Genomic DNA, 14793 nt, shown 5'->3' with positions numbered 1-14793 from the left:
TTTTTTTTGCTTTCCTCCATAAAACTCTCTTAAATTCTTGATCCAAATGCAATCTAAAAGAATGGTCAATTTAAATCAATTAACTGATAACTGTGTGTAATATAAAAGAATCAAATCAATTTAAATTTAAAATTTAGGACACTCGGGTCATAAGTCTAATTTTAAACTTTTGGGACAATAACCCCAAGGTTTATTCTTTTGGGACAAAAAAAATAAAAATAAAACAATTTGAAAAGATCATATTACTCTTATCTATATTTGTCTACCTGTCAACGTCACCTATTTGTTTAAGTGTCATTTATCTGTCCACCTACTTATCTTATTAATCTATCTATTTGTACATATCATCGTCACCACTAGTCGTTACCACCAACCACTGCTAATGACCTTTTTAGCCATTTTTCCAGCAAATTTTTTGACATCGACGACTTTCTGGTGTCGACGATAGTCTGTCAATGATCTAGTAGGATTGGAGTAAAAATAAAAAATAAAAAATTTCAAAATAATAATTTTTACTCATCAAACAATTTCATTAATCATGTCTTTTATCTTCATAAAAAATTAATCTTTAGACCTAATACCATATCCCACCATAAAAATTGACTTATCACTAATAAATCCTAAAATTTATTTACTTTCTCAGCTGAGCTTGGGCATTCAAATGCTCAATCTTTGTTCTTTACAAGGCTACATTAAACCGTTTAGGAATCAATAATATTATAATAATTATATTAAAAAAATATAGTATTATTGTTTAAAAATGGTTCATGTTACAATACCGTCATGTTCCAGTAACTCTTTCTTCGTCTTCTGTTCTGATTTGAAAAATAATAATAATAATTAAAATGAAACTTTCACTCACATTTGACTACTAACAGCTTGAAGTTACCTCCAAATGGAGCAAAGACATGAAACCAATCAAGTGTTCTTGTGATAGGCAAAATTCTCTCTTTCTTGGTCATTACCTCTGATGTACAAATACATGATAATGACATGCTGCCTTAAAATTCTTAATTCTTTTTTCTTTTCTTTAAAATTTTTGCTTTGAAAAAAATGGATTTGTCATTTAATAGAGTTTGTCTTGATGCATTATTCTTAAAACGTTTTATTTACAATTTTGTTTTTATGTTTAAGGAAAATTTAAAATTTACAAACAGAATTTGTTTAATTTCTATTTTGATTTTCTAAAAAAAAATGTAAACAGTTTACAATACTTATTTAATTAATCTATATATATATATAAATTATTTGTTTGGGAAACAAATTTTTGTTCACTCGTCCCTTCTATACTCTTTTTGGCTACCACCCCACTGTCCGTTATCATTGTTGACATACCACCGGCCATTTTTGCAGGCAACGCCACATACTGCCTTCAACGAGTTCCTCCACCTCTGATACCACCCTCGGTCACTATCCTTATTTTCAAAGTCTGTTTTTAAAAATATGTTTGTATACCGATTATATTTTTGTTTTTTGTCTTTTATATTTACCAAAAAAACAAACGTAGACATATTTAATATTTTCTACAAATAGTAATCCCAATATCACTTAAATATTTAATTCGTCGAACATTTTTGCGTTTCCGCCTTTAAATCTTTTTTTGCAAAAATGAGATGGCTAATAGTAGTATTAATCTAAAATTTAGACTCACTTTTCAAATATAATAATGTGATAATTTATTAGAATATTTAAAATAATTTTTTCTCTCATATATTCTATAATAATCAATCAAATATACCTTTTACATATCACTGAGAGGTGATTTGGCAACCACCTAAATAAGGAGTAAGCTTCCTATTGACTAATTTGTTATAAATTATCACATTTCTACATATATTTTTATAATAAAAAAAAAACCACTAAATAAGTCATACCCAAAAAAATTGGTTTATAAAACAGATTTGTGAGATTGACCAATAAATCTCATATTTTGGATTTGTAATTTATATAATATTTTTGTGTGTGTGTGTGTGATCCATTTAGTCCTTTTGGATGTGTAATAATTCATTTGCCCGTTATATTGGAGTGTCACATTTGGAAAAAAAGGTACACTAAAGAGTTTTTTAGTGTCACATCATACCCCTCACGTTAAAATGTCATTTGGAAAAAATACACTAAAGAGTTTTTAATTTTTTTAGAGTGTCACATTATACCCGCCGCGTTAGAGTGTCACATGTCACTTTTGAAAAAAGTACATTTTTAATTGTTTTAGAGTGTTACATCATACCCGCTACGTTGTCACGTTTGAGAAAAGTACATTAACAAGTTTTTATTTATTTTTTGAACTGTCTCATCATACCCGTCACGTTGTCACATTAGGAAAAAAATATGCTGAGGAGTTTTTATTTTTTTGAAGTGTCACATCATACCTGTCACGTTGTCACATTAGGAAAAAGTACACTTAGCCTCCGTTTGGAAAGTGGGTTGACTTTTTGGCTATTTTAGCCTGATTTGGGAAGGACTTTTTGATTTTTTAATTTTTTTGACTTTTTTTGTGAGAGAGGATTGTAATGATTATGGGTTGGATTTGATGTTTTGTTTTTTGTGGCTAAAATAGCCTATTTTATTTTTTGTGACTATTTTAGCCAAAAAAGCTTGGCTTTTTTCTTCCCAAACGGAGCCTTAAGAGTTTTTATTTTTTTTGAAATGTCACATCATACCTAGCATATTGCCACATTAAGGAAAAATATACTAAAGTGTTTTTTTTTTTTTGAAGTGTCGTATCATACCTGCTACGTTGTCGCATTAACAAAAAGTACACTAAAAAGTTTTTATTTTTTTTGGAATAAAAGTTTTAGAGTGTCACATCATATTCGCCACGTTGTCACATTTAGAAAAAATACACTAAGGAGTTTTTAATTTTTTTTGAGTGTCACATCATTGGAGTGTCACATTATACACCGCCACGTTAGAGTGTTACATGTCACGTTTAAAAAAAATACACTAAGAAGTTTTTAATTTTTTTAGAGTGTTACATCATATCCGCTACGTTGTCACGTTTGAGAAAAGTACATTAACGAGTTTTTATTTATTTTTTGAACTGTCAAATCATATCTGTCACATTGTTACATTAGGAAAAAATATACTGAGGAGTTTTTATTTTTTTTAAGTGTCACATCATACCTGTCACGTTGTCACATTAGAAAAAAGTACACTTAAGAGTTTTTATTTTTTTTTGAAATGTCACATCATACCTGGCATGTTGCCACATTAAGAAAAAATATACTAAAGTATTTTTTTTTTTTTTGAAGTATCGTATCATACCTGCCACGTTGTCGCAGTAAGAAAAAGAACACTAATTTTTTTTTATTTTTTTGGAATAAAAGTTTTAGAGTGTCACATCATATTCGCCACATTGTCACATTTAGAAAAAATACACTAAGGAGTTTTTAATTTTTTTTAAATGTCATATTGTTAGAGTATCACATTAATACCTGCCACATTAAAATATTATATCATACATGTCATATTAATAAAAGAGTATAGTTGTCCACTAAAACATTACCAAAATAAAAAATAAAATCATACAAAAATAAACACTTCACTAATAGGACTTAACAGATCAATAAAAAAAATTTGAAACTAATTGAAATACTTATTTACGAGATGAGATTTATTGATAAATATTCCAACAAATTTCAATATCATTTTCCGATGGCTTTTGTATGAGTGATGCTTGCAAGAGGTTGAAATTTTTTGACCCAGCATTACTTTAAAAAAATAAAAAATAAAAAAGTCGTTGAATGCAAAGGCTATGAATGAACCAAACAAAACCTTACCTGCCCGTTGGGGCCATTACGTCCATCATCCGCACTGACTCTTCAACAAACAAATTTTCCAAAGCCAACACCAGTAGTTGAATATCTCTCTCCTACGGAAAATTCCCAGAAGGTCAGATACTTTTCTTCTTGAAAACAATTGCTCTGCTTTCTTACAAAATTATAATATCATTATATAATTGCAAATGACCTGATCTGTATTAACCCACAACAACATGCCTCTTCTCAGCATGCCACCTCTTTGTGTTAATTTCATCATCGCCATCTTCTTGTTCATCGTCAGTAGTCCAACATCACATGGCGCCGACAATGAAAATTACACGACTTGCCACCAAAAAAAATACGACTGCGGAGAGCAAATAAAAGGAATTGGATATCCCTTCTGGGGAAAAGATCGACCTCAGCTCTGCGGCGTTCAAGGTTTTAATCTCACGTGCAAAGGCAATGAAAACACAACCATAGTCATCGAGAAACAGGAATTTCGTGTTCTTCATATCAATCAATCTGCTCATAGCATGACCATTGCACGAGCCGATCTGTGGGATACTATTTGCCCTGCGAAATTCATTAATACCACTTTGAATTTCACTCTTTTCGATTACGGTCCTCATCCGTATGTTCTAAATCTTACTTTGTTCTATGATTGCCTCCCTGACCTCCCATCTTATTTCCCATCTTATTATCCTATACAAGAACGGAGTCATTTTCAATGCCCCGAGGTAGCGGGGAGCCAGAATAGTAGTAATATTAGTTTCTTCGTAGAAGACCCATATGACTTGCATATTCCGGAAGGGGGATGTAAGAGCAGAATCAAGGTTCCAGTTTTCCAAGAGCGTCTTAATGCATTTTGGGGGGATGAAGATATGACTCTGGAACAATTGGTGAAGCAGGGATTTGAGGCTGATTATCATGAAATGGACAAATTCCTGGCCTGCGACTCGTGCAATTACTCTGGAGGGGAATGTGGGACTGACACTACTACAAATCAAGCAATTTGCTTTTGCTACGATGGACCTCAATCGCAAATGTGCCGAAGGCCAGTGCCAGAGCCAGGTGTGCATCTGCTTTTATTTCCCCAACTTTGCATATTCTTAGGCTGACTGGGTTATAAATTTTGGTACTAATTTAAAAATGAAAAAAGAAAAGGTGGGTGAATTATGAATGAAATTCAACTATATTTCATTCACTTTTTTCATTTATTTTTCTAAATCTCTACTCAAAAATCAATAATCTAAATAGTGATGATATGGAAGCTATTATGAATTAAACATTAGTGCTCGAATCTTATTGACTAAAAATAAATAGAAAATGCTTATAGAAGGAGAAAATATTGGAAATTGAGTCATATTTCAAATACAGAAAAGCCAACTCTAATAATCGAATTAATTCTTATGAGAAAAGACAAATACAAAATGAAAAACAAAATATATTAATTAATATACACGAGGTTTGACTTTATGACCACTTTTTTTTTTTTTTTTTTTGAACAAGATTTTATGATCACTTTGTATTCCTAGATTCATTCATTCTATAATGTTCCAAAACCCAATAAAATTCTTGTCTAAATAGTACTCGTTGAAGGATTATTTTGGAAAGATAATTGAAAGTTAATTTTTTAATTTTTTTTGATTTTTTTTTTAAAAATGTGTAAAAAATATGAGAGATAATGTGATCCAAAATAGATTAAAAATTGAAAGATGACTTTTAAGTATCTTCCTAAAATAGCCCGAAGTATCCTGTAGATAGCCCTAGGTGATGACATTCTCTTTCACACAATATAAAACAATTCAAATGGCAGATCAAATAACAGTCTTTGGTTTCCATAGTAGCCAACTTTGTTCTGCTCTGAAGTTTCGTTGATCCATTCATTTGTCATAATTACTCCACCTGCGGCTACTCTGTGTCCGGCATGAAAAAAATATCTTTAAAGGTTCGTTTGGGAAGAAGGATTGGGTTAGATTTAGGGTTATTTTAGTTACAAAAAGATAAAATAGGTTTTGTGGTCTAATAAAACAAAATATCACATTCAACCCATAATTATTACATTTTTTCTCTCACAAAAAATCAAAAAAGCCAAAAAGTCCTTCATAAACGAGACTTTTTAACCCTAGACTAAAATAACTAAAAAACCAAAAAGCAAACCCACTTCCTAAACGAACCCTAAGACATTTCGTGACTTTTCTCTTTGTCTCGTTTCTAACTCGATTTAAATTTTATTTTGGCTTTTATTATTTTAATTTAAGTAAATTATATTTTGTCCTTTTTATATTACTCATTTTCTCCTTAAATTTTTTTATTTTTTTTCCTATTTGGGTCTTTTATATTTTAAAATTTTCTCAATTTACTCCTAAAACTAATTTTTATTTAAAGTTAAACAGAAAATAACATGTTAGCTGTCACATGACTAAAAAATATATTATTATATTGAGATTTATGTTTATTTTAGACGTGTAATAAAATAGTTTTATGATACATGTCTGTCAATGTGTCATTTTCTATATAATTTTGAATATAAGTTAGCTTTTGAAGTAAATTAAGAAAAATTTGAAACATGAAGGATCAAAGTGAGAAAAAAAAAATTCAAGAGTTAAAGTGAGAAAATATACAAATATTAAAAAAAAAAGAGAGCCTGATTTACCCTTTTAATTTTAACAATATTAATCTTAAACTTTAAATTAAATTTCAATTTAGAAATTGGACCTCTTGCTTTTCTACCACATATCAATCACATGAGATAAAAATATATATATATGGACAATAATTTGAATGGAATAATCAAATTAAAACTTGACTTAATATTCAAATAAAAATAAAAAAGATCAAACTAAAATTTGGATTAAAATACAAAAATTAAAAAAATGTAATCTATATTTTATCGAACAAAAACCTGTGAAGGCCTTTAGTTCGAAGTCAGGCTTATTTATGATGCTAGTCTTATCTTACTCTTATCCTATAAACAAATGCAATTATAAAATTTTGTTAGTGTAGAGTAACATGTTATGTCGTGTGATGCAACATATGTATGAATATCTCTTTTGTTTGGGATATTTTGTAATTAGTTGGAAATTTCAATTGGATGGTGGTTTCCATAGACTTCTTCAACTCATAGCATGAGGTAACAAGTTATACTATAAATTAAAATTTTTTTATGATCTAGATTTATTTTATATATGAATTTTTATAATACATTTATTATATATTAACCACACATCCAAATTCTAGTCACAAATTTGGAGAGTAATTATGACTTCTAAACAATTATGAGAGATTATTTGGTAGTCTTAGACTATTGTTTCATACTTATCACTTGACACTAGTCAAGTTTTTTTTTTTTTTTGGGTAAGTAGACACTTGTCAAGTTATCTTCCAAAAAATTAACAAAATAACTAATCTTATTATTTTAATTAATAAATATTAAATTAGGACATTACATAAATTTATTAATTTTTCCACAACTATCATATGGTCCAGATTTCATGTTGAACAAGTCAATGAAATTGGTCTGATGTAAAATAGGGTTGGGTCCATGTTTGGCGTAGAATATTGAAAATGTTTTGTACTATGAAAAATAAATAAATAAATAAAAAGTGTAGTTCCTGTCAGTCCAGCCTTGTGTGTTGTGTGTGGACGTGGTCTAGACTCTAATCTAAGGCTTGTTTTGGATAGTAAGTGAAATGTTAATTTTTTAATTTTTTTTTTTTGATTGTTTTTCAGAAAATGTGTAAAAAAATAAAGAGTTCATGTGATCTAAAATAAGTTAAAAGTCAAAAATAATTTTTAGCCATATTTTCAAAATAGGCCTAAATGGACTAGGACAATGCCTAATTAAATGATTTTGTGCAATTGATTAATATGAGAGTTTTAATCTCATTATTTTAATATATTTAATTAAAAACATATATATATATATATATATATATATAATATTTTTAAAATTATATTTATTATAATTTTTTTAAAAAAATATGATAAAATTATTTAATTATAATTATCTCATTAATTTATTTTTTTAATGAATAATTTGCACATAGAAAATGAACTACTCAAATTATATTAACTATGTTGGCTTACTCAATTGGAGATTAGTTTATGCCAAAACGCCAAATTTAAAATAGTGCAAGTTGTGTTTAAAATAAATTTAATTTATATATTTTAAATTGTGATGGTATTTTTTTCTCTCGAATATATGCTTTACTTGATAATTGGATTGAAACATGCCACCTCACCCATAGAAAAAAAAATAAAAATTCATAAATAGAATTAGAAAGGAAGTTTTCTATCCAATATTAATATTGATTGACTTTAAGATTGGTTTGGAAAAATGATTTTTTTAGTAATTTTTTAGTTAAAATATGAGATAAAAAAATAAAACATTTGAGAGTGACTTACCTTCTTACGGAAAAAAACATATAAATAAAAATAAAGATTATGAGAAGTAATTTTTAACTTTTTATATAATTTTTTGACTTTTAAATTTCTTGAATAAAAATGTTAAAAACACTAAATGAATTATCAAATATTCTACACAATACTTATATAGTGTCATGTGAATATTGCTCTTTTTTAATAACTTATTAACTTTTCACTTTTTTAATAATTTTTTTATTTTTTTAATTATAATAATCTATTACCAAAGACACTACATGACCATATTCCGAAATTACTAACTAATCAACCCAAAGAGGTCTTACCAACTCCCTCCAAATTGTTTTTTCGTTTTGTTTTGTTTTTTTGTTTTTTATTTTTTTTATATATGATAAGAAATAAAGAAAGTAAAAACTGCCCCAAAGATTTTTTTTGTAATTTCTTCCACTACTTTTTCTTTTCTTTTGCCCACTCATCTTACTTTACTATCAATGTCATCTAACATTTCCCACTTTGAGCAGCATTTTATTTTTTCTTAAATTTTTTATTTCAATGTGTTTTTAGGTGCAAAATAAAATTTTAAAATTTCTCAGATCTCAAGAATCGAGATTCTCATTATATTATGTAATTAAAAATACCTTCAGATACTAGAATAAAAAATAAAATAAAAAATGGGAACATTGAGTTAATTTCGGCAATCACAACCATTCTTCAACATTTCTTTATGCGGTGTGTATTTTTCTTATAATCTTAAAAATAACTGTATTAGTAAAACAGGCTTGTAACTTGAGAATGTTAACATTCATTTGTTGAATACACAATAAAACAAATTTTGTCCAATGTTAAATATTTAAAAGACTTGTATACAATTACCGTTCATTTTGTTAGAATCTAGATTAAGTTAACCAAATTAGAGATCAAAAGCCGATTACTTGCCAATTTTAAAAATTATGTCTTCAATTACCAAAAATCAAGTTAACAACAATATTGATAACATTACACACACAAAAAAATTATTCAGAAAATTAAATAAGTGGATCATATTTATTTTTTGATGTGACACATACCCCATTATTAAATTTCACCATACATTTTCTTATTTAAACAATTTTCATAATATTTATTTTTCAAAATACACAACTTTTGGTAGCATCCAAGGTCATGTACATATGGGAAAATGTTTGGGACTCCTGTAAAGGGGGATTCCCATCACTCCCACTGATGTATTGATTATTGAAGTGTTTAAATTTTTTTTTCTATTTCTGATAGTAACATAAATAATTCAAATTATTTTGAGAGTTATAAAAATTATATTTTGTGAAAGTTTCTATCATTACTGTATATATATGGTTGAAATTAAAGCCCATTGATTGTACTATGTTGTATCCCTGACTTTAGAGGTAGTTGAAGAAAAAGCAAGACGCTTTTGCTTGAACTAAAGTTTGCCTTTCTTGTGCAATTAAGGCCAAGTTTGGGAAGACTAAATAAGTACACTTTTTGATTTTTTATGAAATATGGGTTGAATTTGGGTTGAGTTTGAAGTGATGTGTTAGAGAGGTGATGTGACTTAAATAAGATGATGTGACTTAAATAGGATAGTGACTTTTTAAATTTTTAAATTTTTTGGAGGATGCCAAACTTGGCCTAAGCTAACATTTTTAAACCTCCTGCTCAATGTTTTGAAAAGTGGTTGTCGTCACTATAATGGTGGCGGTAGTGTGATTGCAGTTACAAAGTGTAAAGGTCGTAGCATAATGGTTGTGGTAATTAAAACTGTAAATTTTTTTATTTTTTGTATAATTTGAAAAAAATTTATCGATACGCATATTTTTTTTTTCATGATCATATTTATTGATTTTAAAATAAATATTGATCAATTTTTATAAATTTTTACATATGATCCAATATATTTCATATTTTTAAAAATGTATAAACTGAGATTTTTACATTTTATTTTAATAATTAATGACTTTTATATTATACAAAAAAATCAATCATTAACTATAATATATAAGATAAACAATGATAAAAGTAAAAAAATAAATAAAAGTCTAAATATATATATATTTTAATCAAACCAAATAAATAATGATCATACTTATTATTATTATTATTTTCAAACAATATATATATATATATAGATAGACACAAAAATAAAATAGTTGAGTGATCCGTAGAGGATGAGAGACCCAAATTTTGAGGCATGAAATTGCGGAAATGGTCCAAATATGAGTTACCCTTTTTGGATTACTAATTTGCATGAGTCTTGTTGTGGCCTGTAATGCCCTTAAAATAAATTCATAAATCATACATCTAAGATATTCATAAATTTAAGAGAGTAAAGTATAATTCTATTTATCAGAGTATTTATTACAAAAGTATTACATGTTGACATCAAAAGTAAATGTCCTACGGGCTTACAACTTTTCAAGTCAACACTTGGTTACAAAAAGAAAGTACTAACTCAAAATACAAAATAAGTCATTGGCTTGAATTACATGTAATACATAAAATAATCACAAAAAGGAAGCCTTCAGCTTCTACAACCTCCCAAGCTATATCCTTGGAGGCGGCATATCACCTGTACCTGAAAATGATGTCCCATATAGGGTGGGCCAACGCCCAGTAGAGATATGCTAAACATAATATGAACAATAACTAAAATATTAGCATTTGATAAATGTTTAACTAATATAAACCAACATACAACACAACCCAATTTCATAACAGATATATCCATGTTTCATTTCATTTTCCTTTACTTAGCAATTTTGATTTATAAACATGGTTTAGAACCTGGCCAAACAATTCCCATGAGACTACAGCTCATGCCAGAAACCTTTCCAATATCAACAATTCAAATAAGATTATAACTCATAATAAAACACTTCCATACTTCACAATTCACATGAGATAGCAACTCATAATAAAACACTTTCATACTTCACAAATGATACACAGATTCGCTGTATCAATGGAGTCCATCCCCTATCTCCTCCAAAATAATATCCGGTTTAGGAGTCCATCCCCTATCTCCTCTCACACAAAACAATGTATATAAACAATTATCATATACACGATCAATCAAAACACAAATTCGATATATTATTCCAACCGTCATATTCGATGACATATTCAACCGATTAGCTTTAATTCACCTAATCATCATGCAGTGTCTACAACAATCAAGACCATCCTCCACCGATAGCCCAAAACAATTATTTCTAAACAGATAATAAATGTATCAACAGATAAATTATCAACAATTCTCAAAGGTGAGTGGTTAAGCAATCCAACTCCACCATTTATTCCCATAATTACCCAATTTCATTAATTCCAACTCAATTTCATGATTTCATAACCTTCCAAATTAATTCATAACAACAAATTAGGGCTTTTCTCTCCCTTTCCTCAACATTGACCCAAAGGCTCAAATGTCAACAACAAACATCAATAACCACATTTTAAGACCCATAATACACAAGTATGGGTCAAAAGAACAAAATCCCTCTTTATATGTTTTGAAACCCTAACACCCAAAATTACCCAACTCAAACATTAAATCAAAATGACTATAGTTCATGTTAAAGATCATAAAAATGAGTAGTTATCCCTATCTCAAAAGATGAGACCAAATGGAGATGGTGAAGAATTTCCAAAGTGCTCCAAACTTCAAGATTTTCGGATCAAAATGAAGAGCAAGCCAAATCCCACACTTTTTACAAAGGGATAATGGTGAAAGATCACTCAAACTAGATCAAACCTTAGAGAGAAGTTGAAATCTAGAGAGAGGAGCTCTCTAATGGAGGTTTTGAAAAGTTAGAGAGAGAAAAGGCACCGAAAAAGTGATCCAAAAAGTCAAAATTCGAACTGATATACAAATAGGTCTACTCGAGCGTGGGATTCCCCGCTCGAGCGTCAGACATAGACTCACGCTCGAGCGTCAAAGGCGCCGCACGAGCGCCGAATGCACACTTCCAGAAGTTTTGCAGTCGATGGTCCCCGCTCGAGCGTGAAAATGGACGCTCGAGCGTCCAACGACCTGCAAAACAAAATACTGAGAGATGGAAAATCACGCTCGAGCGTCAAAACGCCCGCTCGAGCGGAAAAGCAACAATAAGGGCCTGCTCGAGCGTGAAGGCTAAAATCTGGGCATCAACTTTTGGTTTCTAAACACAACCAACCTGTTTCAAACCTGCCCAACACAACCCAAGACTCAAATATAAAGAGTAAAGGATAGAAACGAGAATAAGACAACGACCAACATCCATGGAACCGAGCTCGGAATACAGTAAATAAAGAAGGGAAAACCGGGATCGCTAGATGGCCAACCAAACTTTGAGGTCACTTGCAATGGAGGAAACCCGGTTGTCACGATATCCGATGATGATTATGTCATCGAAGAAATACTCTACACCAATAATTCATTTCTCTTGGCCAATTTCATGGTCTATGATTTTGAAAATGCTTGTCCAATTCCTCTGCATAATTTTAGCATTGAGAGAACTCCATACAACTATAGTCTTCGCTATGTCGATCTTTTCTACAATTGTTCAACGTATCCTATTAAAGAACCGACGTATCGAGTTGATTGTGCAAGCAATGCTACCGATTTATCATTTGCTGTTTTTCACAAGGAGGTTTTGGAGTATGGGAATATGTTGGCTTTTTGGCTTTTCGAAGGGTATTTTTGTAAATGTGAGCGTGCCAGCAAGGATCAATCAGTCCTTACAGAAATTATGATTGCCAACCAATTATCAGACGATTGTGTTTTAGTTCTTTTCAGCCTCAATGAAGAGGACTTTTACTGGTGGCTTGACTTAGGAGAAATTAAGAGAAATAACAGTAATATGAAGAACAATTGAAGTATTTCATAAAAATGAACACTTACAATGGTCCGAACTCAGCCTCGGAGAGGTTTACAACAGCAATCTACTTGAATCTACTTGAAGCTACTCCTATGAATCGAAGTGCAGTGCGAGTATTTAAAGTGCAGGTATTTAAAGAACAGGTATTTAAAGACTGGAAATGTAAAAGACTGGAAAAGAAAATATATGAAGTAAATGACTGATTTGTATGATCTGAGTCCGTCCTTTTTTCTGGGGGCTGCCCTGCTATTTATACTCGTCAGTGATGACCTTCGAACTGCACTTCGAACCGTCGAACTGCTCCTCCATGATCGCTGATCATGCTTCCTTACAAGTAGCTCCATTACGCCATTACTGGCAGTTGAGCTTCCCTCTTGTACTTGAATTTGAATATGAGTAACCGTTGAAGACATGTCATCTTGCATCCCGTTATTGATCTAGTGTTACTCAGATCATGTGAGGACCAATATTTATTGCCACGTGTACGATCAGGATTAAAGGCTTGAATAACCTTCCTTTATTACCCTTACTTCTGCCACGTGTTGAACTGTAACTGGCTTTTACAAAATATGTAGCCAACAGAATTATTTGATTGACTCGTGCAATTCTTGAGTGAATGTGCCTGTGAAGAGTGGAGATATAAAGACATTGTTGGAAATGAATTTCACTGATGTTTTGAGAAGAGGGTTGTTTTGCAATGGAGTGAATATTATTGTAGTGATCGCAAGAGAAGTGAAGGGAACTGTGGTTCTATTAATAACAAATTTACCTGTCTTCGCTCCAATAAATAACCTTCCAAAACTTGTGACGATGGCAAGCCTAGTGAATCTTAGTCTTTTTTATCATTTTTTCTGGTCAGACTATGTTTCACTATTTTTTCTAAAATCAATTGGTGTTTAAAAAATAATTCACTTATATTTTTTATGACATTCATCTAGATCCGTCCATGGTCTGCATGCTTGTTTTAGAGTGGTTGTAGAGTCATGTTGTGTATCCAACATTTTTCAATTATTTCTTTCTTTCTTGGTGCAAATTTTAGTCTTAGAGACAAGAACTTATATCCATAATCTTGTTTCCATTCGCTCTTTCTTTCTTTCTTTTATATATATAAGTAAATTTTTACAAGTAGACCATTAAAATGGAAATTAGGGTAGAGATTACATCAGAATTCTCATATATTCCACAATTAGAGTTTGCATTGTGATAATATTTGCGCTAATGATTTATCATGTTTTATGATTATCTACAGAGCATAATGAAAGTCCGTCGCCAACAACGCGTGGTATAGGTAAATATGCCCCTCCCATCTTCTATTGTTTTCCATTTTGGTATGAAATCGATCACAAAATTAAATATAAAATATATATAAATGAACAATATTTTTTAAAAAATGAATACTCGGATTTACATTTAAAAAATTATAAGAAAAATTGTACTTGTGATTCTTATAATTCATATCTTATGCCAATCTGGATATATAGTTTCTATTATATCAATCTTGTCTTTAATTTTTGACATTTTGTGAAATTAGACAAATTGATAACATCCATTAAGAATTAGACAAAAACCAAGGGTAAAATGATCTTTTCAAAAGGAAATGGACAAATTTAAAATTAACAATAACTCTCCAATCATTTTGAAAAGAGTGAATGGATTATTTTATCTATTGATCAATCTAATTTCTAAAGAGATATTATCAATTGTACTAAACTGACATAACATGAAAAATTGAAAAGTAAAATCAATATAATTAGAAAACCAATGGCCAAATTGTCCAAAAT

At 29.8% G+C, this 14793-nt stretch overlaps 1 protein-coding gene across 1 annotated transcript; it reads left to right on the top strand.

Moving 5' to 3' along the window:
• The first annotated feature begins 3857 nt into the window (after positions 1 to 3857).
• Positions 3858 to 14793, top strand: LOC114258209 (LEAF RUST 10 DISEASE-RESISTANCE LOCUS RECEPTOR-LIKE PROTEIN KINASE-like 2.7). The gene is made up of 2 exons (XM_028198117.2): positions 3858 to 4832; positions 14262 to 14793. The coding sequence occupies exons 1-2, from the start codon at positions 3995 to 3997 to the stop codon at positions 14525 to 14527; spliced, it is 1104 nt and encodes a 367-aa protein (XP_028053918.2). The 5' UTR covers positions 3858 to 3994; the 3' UTR covers positions 14528 to 14793.

This window comes from Camellia sinensis, chromosome 15 (genome assembly GCF_055761805.1).
Source record: "Camellia sinensis isolate YWXY chromosome 15, ASM5576180v1, whole genome shotgun sequence".
Lineage (NCBI taxonomy): Eukaryota > Viridiplantae > Streptophyta > Magnoliopsida > Ericales > Theaceae > Camellia > Camellia sinensis.
This window is presented reverse-complemented; position numbering and strand designations above follow the sequence as displayed.